Raw genomic sequence first — 22,008 nt, forward strand, 5'->3', positions numbered from 1 at the left:
TGCCCCAATATTTCAGGGACGGAAGTCTGAGTTCTGTTTGTAGTTTGAAGACACAACGAGCTGTCTCTTTGTGTCATGGTCAAAATGTGTCTGATGCTTTTTCAAGGTAAGCTTAGAAAGAGACACCAGGGTGGAGGACAGACATAAAGAGAAAGAAAAAGGAAAGTTCATCTGGAACAGGAAGAGTTAAAGCAGCTGGAGTAACTTACTATCTGTGGTTTCTTCTCCAACTAACGGCTGTCCCTCTCCGCGGCCATAGGCAGCAAACACAGAGACCTTGTAACGTGTCTCTGGGGTGAGACCATTCAAAACTGTGGCTGTAACGTCTCCTGGGGTTGTGGTTTCTCCAGTCTCCTCGGTGTACAGAGACTTCCAGATGACCCGGTACTGCCGAACATTACCAGGAGCCGCAGCCCAAGACACGGCAAAGCTGGTGTCAGTGACGTTGCTGGTCACCAAATCTCTTGGTGAGCCAAGTTCTGTGTGATGAGAGGAAGAAAAACCATAAGAAATTGAGGTAGATATGAGAATTTGAATGTAAAAGAATTAACCTAAAGAAAATGGTCTGATTTTGCTTCTGTGCACAACATTTGGATTAAGACATTAAGTGATGTTAGTTCTAAGATACAGACATGTTCTAGGGAGCTCCAGCCCAGTGATGCCTCAGTGGTGTTGATTTGTAACGCAGATATGTTGAAGTTTGAGGAAGTGGGCGAGACACAAAATGGATTCATCGAAGGGCCTAGGCGATAAACCACCAACCATCATTCATCTGTCTCCGCTTTAACCCCTTAGGGTCTGTTTGAACAACCTGATTTACTCCTTCATAATCAAAGGCCCATGGAAAATGTCTGCAAAAGTAATCACAAATCGCATATCCTCAGCTCCTCTCCCAGCAGCACTTTCATTTTCCATCGAAGCAGAGGAAATATGAGCCACAAAAGTGCATTGCAACAAATGCAGATGTTTCTCTCTTTCCCTCTCCCTCCTTCACTCATTTTTCCTGAAAGACCATCATGAAATAAGCCCTGCACAGAAACGCAGTGTGGAGAGAGTTTTGCGGCGGTGTTTCATTAGAAGCCAACAAGACGCTTGGCTGAAACGGATGCCGTGTTGCTTTGGACTCTCAACCCAATGGTCTGGCTGTAGCATAGAGACGCTGCATCCACCTCAGGAAGAGGATGGACTGCCGCACGCAACCACCCACACATCCTCTGGGATACAGATTCAAGCCTCTTAGCCCCTACATGCCAGCACCTACTGACAAAATAATCATAGGCAGTGCCGTGCCACTGGGTGGTCTCTCAAACCTCATTCATCAAACCTCCTTTAATGAAGTTTGATGAAAAAAGCCAATTGTACGTTTCATGTATCTGCCACAAATGAAACAGATATCAATCTCTCAATCTCTGTCTCCTTCTAAGCATTCATCCATTACAGATGACCTGGCTCCCATCTAAACAGAAATAACAGCAGCCGCTGTGCATTGCCAGGCGCTCTGATCTGCATCTTGAGAGTATAGCCCAGATGTGTCAAATAAAAAGCTCAACCACAAACTAATGAAATGTTCCAGTTTTTGGAGAACCTTGAAAATATTCTGGGACACTTATAAATACCCAGATCAATCCATCCAAAGGGTTTGTCCTGCCAAACAAACAGCGAAGGATGAACGTGACTGACTTTTCCGGCTGTGTGTGAATAAAGAGTGATAGGATCATAAGATAATGACTTCTACAGACAGGGGCTCACTTTTCATCAGACAAACTAGAAGAAGGTCCCATTCGAAAACCTCACATCCATTAAACATATGGTCCATGGAACTAGAAACTACCCATTTATGTATTGTATGCAATTTAAACAGTTAATTGGATTATAACAACATAGTTAGGTTTAACTACATAGGTGTTACAACGATAAATTCACAAAATCACATGCAGTTTTTGTCAAATAAGCCACACCCACTCAGCTTTGGCAGCAGACTGTGGCAAAGCGATACCGAATTGCAAAAAAACAAATATAAAACCCCAAATTATCACTGTGACAGACAGAGAGACAGACTAGACCGCTCAATACACCACTCAGCTGCAAACGGGTGTTATGATGATCACACTGATTCTAGCTGGCTTACACTGTCAGTTCTCTCAGGGTCTTAGAGTGCAAAGAAAATCTGAGTATCCGAGCCCTGTTTTACTCAGTCTCGCTCTTTTTGAAAGCTTCCAAAATCACTACAGGAAATACACAGTTCCTTCAAAGTGTCAGTTTAGCACTAGCTCTTCAAACTTCCCTTCCTTCATTGCCCCTGGGTCACTCAGACACACATCAGAGCCACAGAGATAAAGATTTCACTGTCCATATGCCAAGGTTGACTGTCTGAGCCCTTTTACCTCAAAAGACCTTTAGACTGGTGGGGAAAAACAGGATGGAAATGAAAGTGACAGTCTGGCCCTGCCTGATGCCCACTTTCCAAAGACATCACAGCAATCGGAAATCTAACCAAAATGCTATAAATTCACCTCGTGTTGTACAGCTCTCTCTCTAATTTGAAGAAAAGTACAACATTTTTGATGTTTTAAGAAAATTACTAAAGAAGTAGTAAATTTGTAGGTAGATTTTAGATGTCAGCAAAAATCAAGATTACTACTTGTTATTTGTGCCTGTACTTAAAATACCTACCACTTGTGAGACATTCAGAGTTCAGTCTGCATAATATTGTGTGTTTTGTTTTACTATATGTTCCTTTGACACACAAAGGCCTAAACTACATGCATTCCATCCAAACTGGTTTCTTTAACCACAGGGCCACCCTGAAATCTTCTGGTTGACGTTTTGTGAACATCATTTCTGCTTTTGATGCCTCTCCCTGTCCTTCGCCCACCCTTGAAGAATCTGAACACACTGCTCTGCCTGAGCCCAGACAGACAGCTCAAACTGTTTTAAAGTTCCTCTTAGGTAACATCTTCCACATGCTGGGTCAAACTCCCACTCCTTAAATAAATATGCTCACGGTGTTTACATGTCACATTAATATTTGGGATGTGCCTCCAAGCTTTTTCAATGACACCTTCTCTTTTAGGGAGGTGCGCTCATTTCCATCCGTCATTTCAATTGAACAGGATGTTATAAGTCTCCTACTCAAGGCTTCTGTAGTGGCTACCGTCCAGTGTTAACCACAAGGGGCATTATTGTGTAAGCCATTCTCCTCCCATTCTCGCCTACATGGACAACTTCACAGAGGGGGTCACTCAAAGCGAGTGGCACTAAAACACAATGAGATCTGTGTTGAGGCATGCTGATGTCATGACAGCCTAATAAACAAAGTGCTTTGTCATAGAGCTTTTTCCTGTGGGGGTGTTTGACTGATGACTGCACAGATTTGACCTGTGGAAACTACCTATACAATCAAAAACAAGCGATTTGGTCACTAGGGGAACAAAGACACAAATAAAGAAAAAAAACAACAAAAAACGCTCTGTCTTTCAAATTCCTTCACGCAATTCCTTCAGATCATAAACAAACATGCATTATTCAGGTTGTGAATTCAAAATAGAAAGATGATCTCCACAGATTGACACAGTATGACTCAGTGTCCTCTCTGACCTCCCAGTACAGGGGTCTCTATGGTCTGCAACAAATGTCCCTCATAAACAGTGAATCACCAGCTCTGTGAACCTTGTTCCTGCCCAGCGTGCAGTAAGGCCACAATATGAAACAAGAAGTCCACTCTTTGTGTTATGATGAATAGAATAGCTTTGGTGTGTTGGTGGGTGCATTTTGGAGAGAAGTTCATTTCAGGTTGAGCTAAGCTCAGTCAAACACAACGTTTAAGACAGACACGCCACTGGCACATCTTGGCACACAAAAAGCTGAGTTACCAGCTTTTATTAACACAACAACAGCCCCTCTCTGATCTTTACGCATCAAAGAAGAAGCCAGAAACCAGGCCTTGGCTTGTCTCTGTTGTGTTTATTTGTGCCAACTCACCTTGAAATGCATGAACCACACACTCAAATGCATAGAGAACTACTGTATATCAGCCTACTAACGCAAAGTCTGGGCTGTATCCCTACTACAGTGAAAGTATCCGAGGCATTCTCCTTTGAGACAATGCCTTGTTTGTTGCAACCTCCCTGTGGCTAAGTCCTCCGTTTTCTCTCACCCCAGGCATGAATCTCTCACAAACAACAATCTCTTCTCCCGATCTGTGTGAAATTCTACATCAAAGAAAGAGGTCCTGCCCTCTTAAATTGCCTTCAACAGGAGCAACTCAACTCAGGTGGTAGACCAGGTACTCCATTAAGAAGCATTGCTCAGTGAAACGTAGGACAAGCAATATAGATTCCACTAATTACATGTTGAAGTGTCCTTGAGCAAGACACTGAAAACCTGAAAATAGTTCTTCCAAAGAGCAGGTCAGCATCTTCTGTGTGAGTGGATGAAAGAGGAAACACTGTGAAGTGCTTTGTCCTTCTCAGGTTCAAACAAAACCATTACCATTTATAGAAGCTTGGCTACAGCACTGAGACCCTTTTATCTAACCCAAAATTAAGGGGTGATAGAACAAACAGAAACACGATCTTAACTGTCAGCACAATAGCCACCACAAAGCAGATCCACAAACCACATCATCTACTAATAGAATCAAATCTAAAGGTCATGACAAAACATCCCCCATATGTTCTAGAGAAGATGAAGGTAATGTGTAAGTGTTAAAGTCCCTGACCACACCAGGCAAATGCCTCTCCAAGGCTGTTCCAAACCATTTCACAGGTTTGGTATGTTTACAAGGATCTCCCACACCCGTTTCCATTTCACACTCTACATGGGCGGTGAAGCCACCCTAACATACAGTCTGTGCCTAAAGAATTACACCAAAAGCCACATTCCCATCTTTTCCTCATCAGCCACAGTCCATATACCCGACCTGTGAATTATACAAATGATACTTATAATAATTATACTAATAATAGCATGCTTCAAAGGCTTAACAGTAGAGATTAGCAATGACATGTTCTTCTTTACCTTCCAAGGTGGTTCCACTGCCCATGAGAGGATCGCCCAAACCAGAGGAATAGCGAGCACTGACAAACAGCTCATATTCAGTGGCTGGTTGGAGGTTCTTCAGCACAGCCTGGGTAGTATCCCCCTTTACGGATATCTCCTTTCTCTCACCGCCCTCGGCAGGTTTGAAGGCGATTCGGTACTGAACGACGTTTCCTGGAGCAGCCTGCCATGACACTTTCATTGTTGATACGGTTTCATCGAAGACTTGAAGGTCCCGAGGGGAGCCACGGACTGAAAGCAAACAAAAGCAGATAAGTCATTTCAACACTAAGATATAGTCTCTTCTGGACTACATTTGATGTAGTAAAATGTTCTTTGCCTAAGTAGATATACAGTAGTATTTCATTTGACTCACCTTCCTTGGTGGTTCCATCCACTGGCAACTCATCCCCAAAACCTGAAGCATACTCAGCAGACACAGACACACGGTAGGTGGTGATGGGGAAAAGCTCTTGGAGAACCATGGTGGTTTCAGGTCCAACAGTTACGGCCTCCAATGCCTCTCCGACACCACTCAGTGGGATGTAGGACAAGCGATACCGAATCACTGAACCTGGAGCAGCTTTCCATGACACTCTGAAACTGTTGGTTGTCTCTTCTGTAACTCTTAAGTTTTGTACAAGCCCTTGCTCTGGAAAAGAGAGACAACATTATTAGGTACCAAATATCCTTTTCCTTAATACTAATACAATATTGGGCGGGGTTCAAGTCAGTTCTTTTTACCTTCAAGGGTGGTCTCTTCACCAGTCAAGGGAAAACTGTCTCCTTTTTCATACTGGGCGAAGACGTTGACCTCGTATGTGGTGACGGGGGTAAGGTGAGGCAGAACAGTGTTGGTGGTATCGCCATTCACTGCCATCGAAATGTAGTCTCCTGTGATGTCTTCAGCTCTGCGGAAACGCACCAGATAAGACAAGACATCGGCTGCAGCGGCAGTCCAGCTGGTGCGGAAGCTTCTGGATGTAATTTCAGAGAATTGCAAGTTTCGGGGTGAAAGCAGGCCTGCAAACAAAAGATCACTTGTTTAGAACATATTCCTCATTGGCAGTGAACTCCCTGTGTAATGTACATATACTCATTGTGAAGTTGAAATCAAGATGACTTTATTATGTAGCCACACACTGGGTCAATTTAAGAGTCAACATATTCTGTAATCCCACTTACTCTTCTTCTTGATGTTGAGCAGCTCCTGTTCGATCCTCAGACAGATGGACTGAGTCAGCTCCTTGGAGATCCTCTGGAAGGCATCAAAGTCCTCTACCTCATAGACATGAGTGTCTGATGGGGGATTAGCAATGGCCTCCAACTCTGACCTTACAGCATCCTTCACACCAACGGCAAAGATTTCAACATCGGTATTCCTCAGTTTGGTTGCTGCGTCCTTGAAGGAATCGGAGGACTTCCCGTCTGTGATCAGGACCATGACACGGGGAACGTTTTGTCTTGCTCCTCGAGAATTTATAAAGATCTTGTCCTTGACATACGCAATGGCTTTGCCAGTGTTTGTGGAGCCTCCACGGTAGGGGAAAGTGCGCACAGCTCTGACAACAGCACTAATGTCATGGTGGGTGTTGAGGGCGAACTCAGTGTGTGGATCGCGGCTGTACTGGACCAAGCTTATCTGGACTTTGTGTGGTCCGATGTCAAAAGATGTGACCAGAACTTCCAAGAAGGCACGGACTTTGGCAAAGTTTTGTAATCCAATACTGTATGAGCCATCAACCAGAAGAACCACGTCAGCCTGCACATCCACTCCCAGAGAGCATTCTTTAAAAAGACAGGAAATCTTGAGTTACATGAAAGCAAATATATGTCTTCTAAAGTTAATGATGTATGGGCACCTGTTTTTATGGCGCTTTGATCTGGCATGGCTGTGTGTGTGTGTGTGTGTGTGTGTGTGTGTGTGTGTGTGTGTGTGTGTGTGTGTGTGTGTGTGTGTGTGTGTGTCTAACAAACAGCATACATGAAAACAGACAACTTACCTGTTGACACCACTATAGGCTGGGTCTTTTCCATTGCCATGACAGCTTCACTGGGGGTCAGACCCTTGAGGGCGTATAGGTTAATCTCGTACTCGGTCTCGGGGGAAAGGTCACGGACATTGATTGATGTCTGGCTGGACCCCATGTACAGCTCTTGGCGTTTCATTCCAGGTAACATTGGGATGAGGGTGAGCTTATAGCCTGAGATATCGCCCAGAGAGGGGTCCCATGTCACCCTCATAGACTTGGATGAAATTTCTGTCACCTGCAGGTTAGACGGCGGCTCCACCACTAAGGAAAAACAACATTATGTTCGTGGGTATATTCTTCAGTCAAAATCCCAGGATCTCAAATAATATACAACATTCAAAAACAACACATTTACTTACTTTCCTCTCCGCTGACCAGAGAGCTGAGTTGGTCATCAACTCCAGAGCACACCTCATTGATAATCTGTTTTTGTACTTCTTGGATCGAATCAAAATTAGGCACATTGTACATGTGTTTGTTGTGAGGAAGAGAGGCCATTTCCTTGAGCTCATCTTCATCTGCTCCTTTGATGCCTGAGCGTTAAAATGTGAAGGACAACAATGTTAACTCACAAACTTTTAACTTGCTGGCTGTATGCTGGAAAAAAAATAATACACTTGCCAAGTTAAATGTGGATATCACAAGAACAAAAAAAACATTGGAAAATCAAATGGTTTCCAAGAACAGGCAGGTACTCAGGAGAGAACACTATTCAACAAACCAGTGAATAATAAACCATACCTAGGACAAATATTTCCACTCCAATGTTCCTAAGTCTTTTAGCATGCTCCTCCACTGGATCCTGGGATTTTCCGTCAGTGATGATCATGGCTACCTTTGGAAAACCTTTCCTGGATCCAGCTGCCTCAGTGAAGATGTTTTTCAGCAGATACTCTATGGCGTCACCTTAGGGAAGGAAAGTATACTCTTACATCACAGACCAACCCATAAAAACTGATGAAGATAACATTCAGGTTTGCAGGGTACTTCCATCCCTGCCTTACCTGTCATGGTGTTGCCCCCTTTGTAAGGCAAGGAGTTGATGGCTTGAAGTAGTTCTCCTCTCTTGGCGTAACGGGTTAGGGGAAACTCCGTGCGGGTGTCTGAGCTGTACTGAACCACGCCGACCCGGGTCTTGTCCTCGCCAATGTCAAAAGCTCCAGCCAAGGCCGCGATGAAGCTGCGGATGTGCTTAAAGTTCTCCCTGCCCACGCTCCATGAGCCGTCCACCAGGAAAACCAAATCTGCCAGCGCACTGACTGAACACTCTGGAGAAAGAGGGTGAGGAAAGAGGACAGTCAGAGCCATAAGTACGCTTTTCATGTCTCACCAGCGATAAACGCAGCGGTCGGATATATAGTCCAAAAGGTGCCAGGGTATATGGTTGCCACATCTTAGTCATGAAATATTGTTTTTACTCGGGCACTTTTCTCACTCTAGGTGCCTAAATAAAATATAAACCCTGACAGCTAGTTGGACAGCTCAAAGTTTTGCATTCTGACATCAAAGAAAATATCAACCTGCTCCAAAAAGTGGGCTGGTACAGTCATTCCAGCAGACGGAGACAAAAATGTGGCTGCATAGACTAAACAATCTACCGAGGTTTCCCAAGCAAAGTTCAGTTTTATACTTTTAAATCCTAAGGGGCCTTAAATCATAAATTAAATTTTCTGGAACATTTAGAACGACTCTATTGATATAATTGGCAGAGCTTATGTGGATGGACTTAAATCCTTATTCCCCAACGTCTCATTAACTTTAAATTCTGTTCCTCGCATTTCATAATTCTCTTTTCGTTTTTTCTCTTTTAAAGGACTTTTAAAGATCTTTTTTTTTCTGAAGCGCTCTGACCGAATGTTGAAAGTGAAGGCATCAGAGGCTTCAGCCACACAAATAAGGTGGCAATGAAAGACATCCTATGAGCGTTTCACCATGAATGAGGATTTAATGAGGTTGTGGATGTCCTGGCATGGTTTCTAACAGAGGAATCCACATGGCAAGGGGAAAAAGTGAGCATGTCCCTGTCACTCTTTGCAGATGAGTCTCAGAAGATGAGGAGGACAGGTTTAGCGCTTTAATCACTGTCACAGCTTTTATTAAGGGACAGCTCCAGCACCTATGTGGTACAACGGTGACATCATTGCTGGAAATTATGGGCGCATTAAAAGTGCCCGTTTAACCCTCCTCACTCCATGACACATAACAGAACCCCCTGTCTCCGAGCTTTGGGCCTTTCTTTCTCTCTTTTTTTTTCCTGATGTGCAGACTGGTTTCAATTAAAAGCACCAACGTGTGCCTTTGCTACCACGGGCTGAATCACTCCTGTGGCGGTGACAATCTGACAAAATTATTCCACGGGAAAAAAATATTATGATGGGACTCGTGTGGAAAAACATTTGTAAAAAAAATCAGTGGGGGAAATTGGAAAGCTGCGTCGAGGACCAGGCCCTGTTCAGATTTTGGTTGACAGTCACAGTAAACATACTCACTGATTGCATCTGACGGTGGCCTCCTGACTCGTCCACTGGTGTTACTGGATTGGACTGAAACACAGGAAACACTTGCAGGGTTAGCGGTGCACATTACCACCCCTGTGTTATGTGTGCTTTCTCACAGTGGAAAAAGGCAAGAAAAATCAACACGTCATGAAAAATTGTGTCGACAGGATCGAAACCACATGCGCACAAACACACATCTCTATGCTAAATTACTTCTGAACAGTGAAGGATTCAAACTTCAGTTAACATACGATTTGTCCCTGCTTCCCTCTCTCTCTCATGTGGTGAGATGAAGGGGCTAGACAATATAAGCTGGATCTGACACTTCACAATGCCAAAACCCAAAGCCAGTAGAAAATTGAGGTTTGAAGTATACACTACACAAATTCTAAAGTGAAGAATATTATATTTGTTTCAATAATATGATAAGAGGTCAAATATCCCACACAATCTACATCAAACTCAATCCATGCAAAAATGTGTACTCACTGGTCAGTTGTCCAAAGATGGGGATGCTCTCCTCTGAGCCATAGAAGGAGTTTATGGACACTGAGTAGTCCAAGTCAGGGGTCAAGTCAGTGATTGAGGTTGTGGTTGCATAGGCATTAAGGTTTAACTCTTTGGCCGGTTCATCTAGGAGAGTAAATGAAGAGTTAGCAGCAGTAAAAGAGAGAGGTAAAGCAAGGTTTGAATGGAATAACAGCATTAATTATGAATATGCTGAGGTATACATTGAGTTGATGCCATACTAACCTGTGTTTGATACAACTTGTATTCTGTAGCCCTCTATCGTTGATGAGGGTCCTACCCATGACATTTCCACTGTGTTTTCATTTAGAATTTTAAATTTCAAGTTTGATGGGGGTTCCACTGCAAGCAAGACGGGACATTATGTTAAAATCACAACAAACACAAAGCCTTGTATGTCTGATTATATTTGTGATCAAATCAAAGGAAAGCATTTTTAATCAGGCATTCACATTGATCCCAACGACAAACACTTCATGGCTGAAGTAGACTTGTTCGTTGTTGGGGACAGGCAAATAGCATCGACATCCATTTGTGAGGTTGACAAATAAAGAAAACGTAACAACACTGAGGAAGTGTGAGAAGCCATTTTGGAGTAAAACGGCATTTGTTTGAGTTGCGAAACCAAAAATGGCCAGCAACTCAAGCACCGGCATACATGACATGTGCACGACTTTACCAAAGTGCAAACACTGAGTGAACCATCCAACACATGCTGAGTGCAATCATTACAAGGCATGCCCCGACCACAAACTACACTGCTATGATGAAATTGATCTCAGTATTACAAATATGTAACAGTGACTTCATTCTCAAGTTACTGATTATACAATGGAATCAAGGTTGCCATGTAATTGTTGTAGTATCTCTTGAAGATTAGGACACCATATGTTATATATACATAGTATATAAACATATTTCAAAGATGCGGTATGCTTTGTTGTTTATGTTGACTCTTTACACAAGTCATTGGCATACATCCATTGCAAACCTGTCAAAAAGAATACACAATTTGTCGCTGGAGACTCTTGTGTACTTTTTCATTGGCAGCATGAGAAGGCAAAAGGAGATGAGACTTTGAACGCTCAAAATGAAAGGTTGATCAGAGATACAATAGTAGAGAAAGTATGTACATTAAAATCATAAACACAGGAAGTAATATGACAAGAACACGTGTCTTCACATGGAGCTTACTAGCTCACAGCATCATGCATCATGTACATGAGAAAGTTGTTTGGATCAACAACTTTGATGGACTAGACGGTAGTTTCCATGTACAATTGGGACCACACAGACAGAGATTACAAACATATTTTAAAATGATATTCTTTGTTATTGGTTATTGACATGCATGGTAGACTGACAGAAAGGAGACTAATGCAAAAGTAGAGGATGTGTGTTAGATGGACAATCCTTTTAAAATATTTGAAGAGTTGAATCCAAAAACTACATTTTCGTATTTGAGCAGAAAAAAATGCTTTATGAATCAAACTCTTCATTACTTACATGAGTTTTTCAAGTCAAGGAAAAGGTGTTAATGGAGCCACATGGATTCATAATGAGTTAGTTGTGATTCTACTGAAACTGTATGTTATTACAGAGCAAAGTAGTGTTCCATTCCAAATCACTGATTTATACTGGCACCAAGAAATGAAAGAGAGTTTAAAGACAAAAAAACATCTTTGCACAATGTACTTACAGTGCCAGTTTAGGCTCTAATTCATCCACAGGGGTAATGGCTCGTGAAGGTGCTGATGTAATATGTGCATGCAGAGAAGATAGCAATGGATCAGGAAAAAGATTTGTCATCTGGGTGCATGTTAGGTAGAAAGAGGGAGCCATGGGAGGCAAGAATATCATCCTAAAATACAGTTGGAGGAGGAAGCCAGAGCTTGGGACACACTGAATGCACAGGCAGATGACAAACAGGAGCCCACTAAATACTTAGAAACTGGGATTGGAGGATCACCAACCTGGCATTTCAACTCAAGGACCCCGATGGGCCGGGTTCCCCCTCATTTCTCCTTGAATACTCATCTCGAACATCAATCGGTAAGGAGCGTGTGTGGGCGTGGGTGTTTGTGTGGGGGGGGGGGGTGGGGGGAGTGAGTGGGGAAGGTAATGTGGTGTGAAACAGCGTCACGGTGAATGAGAATATTTGGAAGACAGATTTAGGTGGCTCTTCTTTCGCACGAGCAATACGAAATTCCTTTCCCACATTTTTCTTGGACCACATGTGCTGGTTTTATCATGGCAAAATGTTATCTGGAAGTTGTGGTTGCTCTTGTCACGTTCATATGGATGGTCTGTCCCATCGGTAATAAAGAGCACCTCACTGGCTGCCCGGGGCCAGAGTCTGGCTACTGCTCTGTTACAAACCTCAGTCTGCTGCCAGCCAGCTATTCTGGCCTGAGCTCCTGCCAGGAGAGACCGAAGAGGCGGAGGAAAGAACACCGACTCTCCCAAAGAGGCAGGACAGATGCCAAAGTAATTCCACAACATGTGCTGACATTAAACATTACTGCATATTAACTTTCCATATGTATTGCAAGTCAGCGTTTTCTACCAATGCCCACAAAGCAGCCCCGAGAAAGGTTCTTTGTCTTTGTGCTGTCTGAGGATTAATTTGCGATTCTCGTATTTCATCTTTCCACTCTGTTAAGTGAAGATATATGAGAGCCGACGTTAGATTCCTCTCTCTCCGCCAGAGAGTTTTCAAGGGGAAAAAATTTGAAGGTTTCCATACCATATTTCCATATTTGCTCTTATTTGGACTAAAAAATGTTGCATGTGAAATTAATTTGAGTCATTCAGTCAAAAGTAGTGACAGATATTTAAGGCTCTTTACAGTATCTCATATGACAGACAGGCGTTTAAATAGCTTTAAATTAATAAAGCAAAAATGGAAATATGAGCACAGAATCGGATGCAGAAAGAAACACAGGGCAGCGTTTGACTTAAGTGCTTTTGGTGAATTTTTAATCCTGATGGTTTTGTATTTGTTTAAGTAAAGAATATAAATGGATGTTAAGCCACTATGGAGAATTATTTTCTATATTCTTCAATATAATTTTGATAATTTGGAAGTTTGTGACCAGACAAGACTCTGCAATCGTGCAAAGTTAGTTTGGGACAAAAGGATCAAAGCCATGAAATGACTTTTGTTCTACTCTTGTATTCTATTCTATGAGCCTGATTGTTTAAAGACGCTTGATAAGAAATAACTAACCAACAAACTGTGGTTTCTTAACTTTGTCAAATCTGGATAAGAATATAACAGACCAAATTCCAAATAAAATATGATTCAATCAAATAAATAAGTAAATGGATCTGGATTTGGATTTTGGACAAAGATTTGACAAAATGCAACACAAGTGAGGAATAAAATACAATCATTAGAATCAGTCAGTATTACAAACATCACAAAGATAAATGGCATACACCACAATCAAACAATAACTTTATTCAGATGATCCATACAGATTGATTTGCATAGTTTTCATGTGAAAGCTCTCTAAGGTTAAATAAAATATGAATCGCTGCGATATCAACAACCAGCAGTGAGATAAAAGAGAAGAGAGAGAGAGAGAGAGAGAGAGAGAGAGAGAGAGAGAGGGAGAGAGAGGGACAGGGTATGTTAGTGGACGGTGGCATGGGGGTTTCATTTACCTTGAGCGTCTATGGAGGTTAGCACAGCTGCAAGCAGTGCAGCTATGGCCAGGGACAGCCCAGTCTTCATGTTTGGCCCTGAGGAGTCAGCAGCGCATCAATCAGTCTGAGGACACAGAGAGAGAGAATGTGTTTACGTCTGTATTACAGCTCCATTTATCAGACTAGCACAACTGCAGCCACACTCCCCATGACAAATGTCTAATTTATTGCTTTGGCCTGATAACCAGATAGTATATATAGTTAAGTATTACAGGAAGCTCAGCCAGTTTGCTTTCAGAATAAAAGTAGATTTTGATTTCAAGCTCTTTCTTTGTTTAATGTTGTGCTTTGTGGTTTAAAAACAAAAAAACTGCACGATCTTTGTAGACTCCCTTACAGAGGGAGTACCACACCTTACTTCCCTCAGCTCACACACACGTACACACTCTGGTACTTTGTACTGAATAATTTGTACTGAAAATTTTGAAACATTTTAAGACTTTTTGAAAAAAAATAGGCACATTTTTAAAGATCTTACTCATTCAATTATCTTATTATCAAGCATATTATTTTCTTTATTTCTCCTGCTCAGCCTAATGTGACAGAATGGGGTTTGGGCTGCAGTCTATCACAGTCTATGGTTTGATAACATCATAACATTTCTTACCCAGTTTGAGATTTTGCCACATTCTCTTATTTTATGCCACTTTTAAAACCCTAAAATGTGAAAAAGTATTCTCCCTGCAGCCCCTTTGCAGAGAGCCCATCCTCAAACTCATTTAACTCCTCTGTGTCTCCTGGTCTACTTCTCCTCCTTTGCTGTAGAGCGAATAGAGAAACTCGCTATGGGACTTTTGCACTTCATCCATACAAAGCTTTTCTGCCTGCTCTTCCTCATGTATCGCAGGCTGTGTGCCCCGCCTGGTGCGCAGGGACGGACACTGCACTTCCAGGGGCCAGCAGAGCTTCGTCCTGGCCCCTCAGGCTCAAGGAATTTATCGAGTCAGAATGAATAAAATACAGATAAAACACGCTGTTGCTGGGGATCTACACGGCCATTGGTCCTCATCGCGCTGCTCGGGTTTATTTCCACACAGTTAACATCTCTACAAAATAAGTCCCCGCGGAATTTTCATTCAATCTGTTCGATAAAGTGATTGAGCTTCTGCTTTCTGGCCGTTGTTGATTAATTCAGTCGAGCGTTGAAAAGGCACAAAGGCGCGAGAAAACGAATACAATAAATGACAACCGGGTTTATTAAAAATGTTTTTTTTCTATCATATCTTTGCCACAAAAATGACTAAATTGTGCTGAAGTGCGTTATATAAGAAAGTGTCCTAAAAACTTATTTTTTAAATAAATAATTAAAGTCAGCAAACTCACCTATTCAACCCAAAGCGGAGCAGACTAGAGAGCAGTCTGCTTGAAGCCTCCTCCTGTGGAAGCAGCAGAGAGTTAAGGAGCTGCGGCTCTTTTCTCCTCTGTAGCTACTGGAAGCTCCGCCAGCAGATGTCCAAGAAGGAAAAGCCTCTTTCCAAATGGGAAGAATCTTTCCACCATCGGCTACTTAATAGGTGGGCCGGTCCCAACTCTCAATTTACCATCATACGGGTTTGTTACGAAACCACTGGCTGTCAGTTGATGTATGTCCCCCGCTGAGAGGATGCGCTGTTTGGAAAAAGCGATTTTTCCTGCATTCTTTTGGTTTGGCCGCTTGATGAGTTTCCATCGCCAGTGTGATTACACAGCAGGGGCACATGTAGCCCAGACAAACACTGATGGGAAATGATGGTAATATCGCACCAGGCTTCATTTATACTTTTTATGGTAATACATTATAGAATCATTTTAAAAATTAAAATCTATATTTTAATATCTTGGTATCATACCGTGACTGTTTCGTCCTGGAATTACAACGGACCTAAAGAAACATTCCCGTTCCTGTTTCAACTGTTAAACCATGGTTATCCTTATCATAAAACAAAAGTAGATAAAAAAAAAAGTCCAACGCTAATAAGACAACTTTTGAGAGGAAAAACCTATCAATCCATCCATGTCCGGGCCAAACGCAGCCCTGCAGACGAAGTGTTGGATTTTGGCGCCCTCTAGTGCTCGAAATAGAGACACACAAAAGGAATAAACATTGAAGAAAGAATACGATTTAGATGTTTATTATTCAATATCCCATGTACAATAAATAAATAAGAATCCTAGAAATCTAAAACACACACACACACACACTTGTGTCTCACTGTATGTCTCACTGTCGCAGCTCTGCATCGCAGCACTTAACAGCACATATACAACACATCCACCACCTGTGAAGAGATAACGCAGGAACCTGAAACTTCTGAAACTCCAGCTGATGTCCTGAATCTCCAAATGATTGCAGCTCATGTAATAATTCTGATAAGAAGGTGAAGTCCTTCCTCCCTCCCTGGAGAGATGAAGATACCGAAACATAAGGCCCTGAGGACACAGTACAAGAGACTATTAAGACTCAGGACTGAATACCAGAACACAGATCAGTTCCTTTTTATTTTATCATTTTATTTTGCATTTCAGGCAGTCCGGGACGGGGTTGTGTGACTGTGGGGTTGGGTGGGGTTTCTGGGTGGGATGTCCTCTCTCTGGTTCTTTTTTCTCCCTCTGTTTCTCCCCTATGTCTCTCTCTCTCTGTCTATCACAACCTCTGATGCGATTTGTACTAGCCTACATTGCTGTTTGACATCATCCTGTAAGTTCTGTATGTACCCTATGACATCAGTGCAACTCCAGTCTACTTGTACTCTACCTCAGGGTCTATGTATAAAGTTCAACAGCAATAGTAGGGATAACACAACCTTCCTCCCTTCTCTCTATCTTTCTCTCTCCTCTTTCGCCTGTTTCTTTATAAAAAAAATTATCTCCAAAATATCCTACACCTGTATGCACACTCATGTATAATGTCTGCTTCAATAAAAACAAATTGCAACAAAAAACAACAACATGGCGATAACAATATTCATCTCAAATTTAAATTTATTCTCCATACAGCTACACAGTACACACGCTACTTGTAGCTTAGCTCACAAGGTAAACAGGTCCCATTAACCGCGAGATTACGGAACTAAACTAGGACTTCCGTTTCGTTCCACCCGCAGCACCCTAAGAAGCTGTAAGCGATGGTCTACAGTTGTTCAATAAATATTAAAGTCGCCTGTACATATTGGCAGATGTTCGTGTGTTATACTTCAGGAAGGTAAACAAGAACACCGCCGGTCAAATTTCCCACAATCCTTTGGTGCATTTGTCAGGTCCGGTCGCGTAAAAATAATATTGATCATAAATGTACACCGAGTAACATTTACTATTTCACAATATTTAAATTACCGAATTTGTTACTTGTATTAGTTAGTATTATAAGTTATTTCAACAACAATAATAATAAATGACACAATCTCATCGACGAGCAGTTCTTTATTTGGACCCAACAAATCTTATAAAACCCATATACTTAAAACTCACTTTGATTAATTGTTCAAGAACACAGTATCATAAAGGAGAAACCCCGAACAAATGTGACACTTTTAAAGTGCATAGATTTGGTCAAAATTAAAAGTACAGGAGACAATTCAACTTAAAAGAACTTCTGCGCTGTTATGATCCAGAGAACCACCTTACATGCTTACAGTTACAGTGTGGTATAGTTTAATGTTTCAGTGGTTGATAAGCATTATGTTAGAAGAAACTCAGTTTTAAGATGTCTGGGCCAATCTCAATCCACCCACAATTCTGGTATTACGTGACTATAGGGGTGAAATACTTTTGTCGAACATCAATATTTACCATAGTGACCGGCAGATAAGCAATTATTTAAAGATTTTACATGGAAGCCATTCTCAAAAACCACAGAGGTATGTCAATGAAATCATATTATTCAGCAGGACATGTTACAGAACATAAAATGGACATAAATCTCACTTTAAAATACACATATACTTCAATAATTAAGCTTTTCAGATAGCAATGCTAAAGATATAAATCTGTACTTTGAAGATAAATAGAAAAACATTTAATTGGAGACTGGAAATAACATTCTCAGCAGTCAGCTTGCAGTCAGCCACATGCACACAAGACACGGCCTCCTTCACAGCTGTCCTACAGCTCAGCTTCTGAGGAAACACACGGAACACTGCTCCCATTACAAACAAATAGTAGACATGTACAGAGACGAGTGCAGTCACACAGAAATCAACAAGCAGTCCACAACGAAGCCTGTAGGGCCTCCAGGCATGCAGTGCTGGGAAAGCTTCAAAAAAGAGGTGTTTAGTTGGGGATGTCTGCGCTGTTGTTGCGGGTGTCATATTTGTGGTGGATGATGAGCAGAACAACACCCAGGAAGAAGCAGATGGAGCCTACGGTGATGTAGGCGATGCCCAGGAAAGGGTTCTTCCCCCCCATCCAGGAGATGGTGCTCAGGATCATTCGCTTCCGACCGTCAAAGCTGCGCACGGGGTAATCTTTGATTACAAATGGTTAAATGAAAATGACAGCAGTACATTTCAAAACAAGAACAATTTACACAGCCATTTTTACTATTTAACTGTGAAGACAGACTTAGAAATGCAAAAACTACTAAGCAGTTTTCCTGAATTTGAGCGAAGTCTGCAAAAGTAAGCTGTGTTCAAAGCTGCCCTGGCAGTGAGCGACACCAGTGTAATACCAGAATCTAAGATATATGCCAAATCCTTTGAAGCTGATGATTGTTTACAAACAGGTGCCGCCAATTTTGCAGAGACACAGCGCTGAGTCAGCCTGAAGGCAGCAAATGCCTGAAAACCACATGTGGAACAACTGGCTCTCGTGCAAGAACTGTAACTGCTATCTGAAAGCGGGTTAGTCCGTGAGAAGCAGGAGAACTTCCTGAACATAGGATATCTATTTTCATATTTATAAAAGGATACTGTAGGTGACGCTCAAGACATATTTTCCACTGGCTAGAGTGGGGGTCGGGCTGGGCTTCTTCTGGATGATCCGGTACAGCTTGCGGAAAGTGGGGAGAGCAGCTGTGCGCATCCACACAATGAAATCTGCGTTGATAAAACCGTTGTTCTCAGGATCTGATGGGTCCAACTCATAGACAGGCTTCCTCCAGTTCACTGGTTTGGATGTGCCTAAGAAAACACAAAACAAGACAAGGTTGAGCCGCTGCAGCTCTGTTGTTTACAGGCTGAGGTTACTGTGCATCGTTTGCTGAATTCACCTTGGAAAGCTACAGTGAGGTTGTCGTTTCCACCAGGATTCCTGAACTTCACGTTCTTGTCTGTCCACCACGCAATCCCCTTCTTTATCAGAGGGATTGGAGTTTTTGTTCCATTGGACTCAAGGTAATACAACTCTAGAGTGTCTGAAACAGAGAAACTTTGTCACTTATAATACTGCACTGCAAGTATGAGCTCAAACTCACACAGGACTTTACTTAGTTGTTTTAATGGTGATGTCAAACTATTGCTGAACACGATCATGGAAATATTCCTCACACTGCTGAGGGATATTTCCATGAGAATACTAAATATGTTAAGTATGTTCAACTGACCATTGAAAAGGCTGTTTGCTATGGCTCCACATGGAGCAATGGGTAGGCCATCGCTCGTACGGTACGGCTCACATTCCTTGCTTGGGCTCTGTTGGAGGTTAAACTGGCGTGATAAGACATTCACTCTACACTCATTCACTGTATTCTCTGCACAACGTTTCCAAGATAATACCTTTAGAGCTGAGAGATCACCATTCAGCTGACTGTCATCCCTGGACTTCACGTAACGTCTGTGGTTCTGGTAGAAGTTGGATAGGCCATAGTACATGAAGACATTGCTCTGCAGGGAAGAAGAGATGGTGTGATGGACAGAGCGTATCGATAACGGCTCAAAACGAGAGCCTAATGCAGTGAAATGGCTCCTCGTGAGTCTTTTGGTGATGAAGGCGGGGCTCAAACGATCGCATACATTAAATTCAGCTTAGTCACTCCCGTTCGTGCTGAAGACTGCAAGTTTGTAAACTAAAGGCACTTGTAGATGTGTACAGGAAGTTGCTACAGCCGTCCTCTGCACACTACAGCCCCAAAAGCCAAACTAATTGTGCTCCCCATTACCCAATAAACATTTGATGTGTGTTTGTATTAGTATCAGTTCATCATACACAGAACTAGATCAGCACTCGACTTGGTACACAGACATATACATGACAGGGTAATGAAGACTGAATAGGGCTGACATCAGGTTTTGTTAGATTATGAGGAAACTGCAAGCAAAACCCACATATACAGTATATATTCATACAGAAACTGATGTAAAGTGCAAGTCTGTGGTCCAGTAAAAGGCTGAGGGCTTCTATATGTAACCAATAACCTTCTGAAGATGTTCCTAGACTGCACGGTTAAGTGGATGTTCTAAAACCAGAATAATCAATGGTGATGCAGCATGAGTCCAAACCTTGAGTGTTTCCTTCAGTGGACACAAATAGACCTTAATGGGCAAGGCAGGTTTATCATCTAATACACTCCATGCTCTGATAGCATTTCTAGAGCTTAAATCATGTATTATTCATTGGATCCACATAATGGAAGTTACTGCAGGACCTCAGCTCACCTCAAATGGTTGTTCCAGTGTGAAGTCCACCAAGCAGACGCACGGCGTTGTGCTGTTCCAGCTGAAGTTCTGAGCACAATTGTAGCATGGATTTGATGTTTCAAAACCGGTGTAGTCAACCTGAAAATGAGGAAGTAGTTTAGCAGCCAGAAACTGCAATGTAAGCATGTAGGCACTTTATTAGATACACATTTGATACATTGTCTACAGAAACTGAAACTTCAGATATGACATGCTGATAATATTCAACTCTTCCTCAAAATAACATAGAAAGAAGTAGCTGTTTGGTGAAACTGCGTGTTGAACAGGATCTTAAAGCTTGTTGCTGCCCGCTTGAGTCACTTGTGGAAGCATAAGGCCGTTAGTGAGGATAAATAAAAACACAATCAGAGGGTTTAAATATTTGTTTTACATGTATGCCGAATTGAAGAGTAGCTTCTAACATTGCAAAAGGCCAAGTGTTGTGTGTGTTTCGTGGCTGCATCTTTGAGTTTAAACAACAATACCAAGTTGTTAGACATTTATCAATGGAGGTTCTGTCATCTGCGTTGAAAGACAACAGTGACGTGTGAGCGCAAACAAACTGTGTTTCAGACATGACAGACAGGTGGGAGCTAAAGCTAACAACACAGAGGCGTCGTTTAAGTTACATTTTACTGATATTTATCTTGTTAAACTTGTTTCATTACCTCGAACTCTTTGATGTTGTTTGACGTGACAAACAGGCCGATACCGATGGGGATGAAGATGAGACCTATAACGAAAAACGCAGGCATGACGGTGCCGGCGGTGAGGATGGGCTGCCAGGCCGGGAGTCTCTGCTGCTTAAAGGCAGTGTTGTCCGGCTTTTTACTCTTCGCTGCTCCGGCACCGCCATGATTCGCAGCGTTCGAATGGTTTCCGTCCTCTTCCTTAGCGCTGTAGCTTGACGCCATCATGGCTGCAATCCTCTTCGCGTCAAATAATCCACTTTAGCTAGCAGCCGACTGACTGATCTTTGGTCGAGTCCCGAGCGACAGACACGGCGGTGAAACGTCAAAGCAGAAATGTCGCGACAGGGAAGGAATGGAGGGGTTTCTCTGCTGTCTAGGCGGCGCCTTCACTCATTGTAGTATTGATTTACCTGTCTAGTTTATCTAACCAGAAGGGAAGAAGACGGAAGTTTCTGGGCCAATGGCGTTTCCTGACGTAATGACGTCATCCGCTCACGTTGGCGGTTTTGATACGCCCACTTTACACTTTGTTTTGGGTTTTTATAATCAGTTTTACGGGAGATTATATATTTAAAAAAATAAAGAAGTAAATATGCCAAATATTATAGACGTTGTGGATTTTTGCACCATCGTTATAGTCTTTATGTTTTCATGAGGGAATATTGCTTCATATACCTTCAGTGTATTTTTACATTAAGGACATAATTGTCTATTTTCAACACGAGACTAATTGTTTCCAACTTTGTGGCAAGTATAGGTAAATTCTGCGTTTACTTTATCCATTTTTTATTTATATTTCTGTATTTTGTATTTGTTTAGTCTTTTTATATCGTTAATTCAGTCACGTTGCAGGTCTTGGTTATTGACAAAGATGAACACAATCCTCTTCACTTTGTGTTGCTTGATTTCAGACATC

General features: G+C 42.1%; 2 protein-coding genes across 5 annotated transcripts in view; both read right to left on the bottom strand.

The window, feature by feature from the left end:
* Positions 1-15,307, bottom strand: part of col12a1a (collagen, type XII, alpha 1a) — a 51,319-nt gene extending 36,012 nt beyond the window's left edge. For 3 of the 4 annotated variants that reach the window (XM_076161601.1, XM_076161600.1, XM_076161603.1), the window contains exons 1-14: positions 15,134-15,307; positions 13,769-13,874; positions 10,325-10,441; positions 10,061-10,204; positions 9,563-9,616; positions 8,078-8,341; positions 7,815-7,979; positions 7,433-7,606; positions 7,044-7,334; positions 6,226-6,828; positions 5,785-6,063; positions 5,417-5,692; positions 5,020-5,292; positions 210-479 (exon numbers count right to left, since the gene is read on the bottom strand). In XM_076161601.1, coding sequence (XP_076017716.1) covers positions 210-479; positions 5,020-5,292; positions 5,417-5,692; positions 5,785-6,063; positions 6,226-6,828; positions 7,044-7,334; positions 7,433-7,606; positions 7,815-7,979; positions 8,078-8,341; positions 9,563-9,616; positions 10,061-10,204; positions 10,325-10,441; positions 13,769-13,838 — 2,980 coding nt within the window. In that variant the 5' untranslated portion in view covers positions 13,839-13,874; positions 15,134-15,307. The remainder of the gene's footprint in view (positions 1-209; positions 480-5,019; positions 5,293-5,416; positions 5,693-5,784; positions 6,064-6,225; positions 6,829-7,043; positions 7,335-7,432; positions 7,607-7,814; positions 7,980-8,077; positions 8,342-9,562; positions 9,617-10,060; positions 10,205-10,324; positions 10,442-13,768; positions 13,875-15,133) is intronic. The other variant, XM_076161604.1, reaches the window with a different exon arrangement.
* A 1,884-nt stretch (positions 15,308-17,191) lies between these two features.
* LOC143009558 (cell cycle control protein 50A-like) lies at positions 17,192-21,557 on the bottom strand. The gene is made up of 7 exons (XM_076161577.1): positions 21,069-21,557; positions 20,380-20,499; positions 19,501-19,608; positions 19,329-19,416; positions 18,996-19,139; positions 18,697-18,906; positions 17,192-18,252 (listed from the first exon to the last, which is right to left on the bottom strand). The coding sequence occupies exons 1-7, from the start codon at positions 21,315-21,317 to the stop codon at positions 18,059-18,061; spliced, it is 1,113 nt and encodes a 370-aa protein (XP_076017692.1). The 5' UTR covers positions 21,318-21,557; the 3' UTR covers positions 17,192-18,058.
* Positions 21,558-22,008: the final 451 nt, after the last annotated feature.

The sequence above is a fragment of the Genypterus blacodes genome, unplaced genomic scaffold (genome assembly GCF_046128005.1).
Source record: "Genypterus blacodes isolate CSIRO-AG114 ecotype Tasmania unplaced genomic scaffold, CSIRO-AGI_Gbla_v1 ptg000112l_1, whole genome shotgun sequence".
NCBI lineage: Eukaryota > Metazoa > Chordata > Actinopteri > Ophidiiformes > Ophidiidae > Genypterus > Genypterus blacodes.

Bases quoted from the DNA above. Each gene is read 5' to 3' on its own strand.
- LOC143009558 (XM_076161577.1), bottom strand. From the start codon at position 21,317: ATGATGGCGTCAAGCTACAGCGCTAAGGAAGAGGACGGAAACCATTCG. The intron at 20,500-21,068 runs GTAATGAAACAA...CCTCATTTTCAG, and splicing joins ACAACATCAAAGAGTTCGAG to GTTGACTACACCGGTTTTGA. The intron at 19,609-20,379 runs GTGAGCTGAGGT...TCTTCCCTGCAG, and splicing joins CACTGGAACAACCATTTGAG to AGCAATGTCTTCATGTACTA.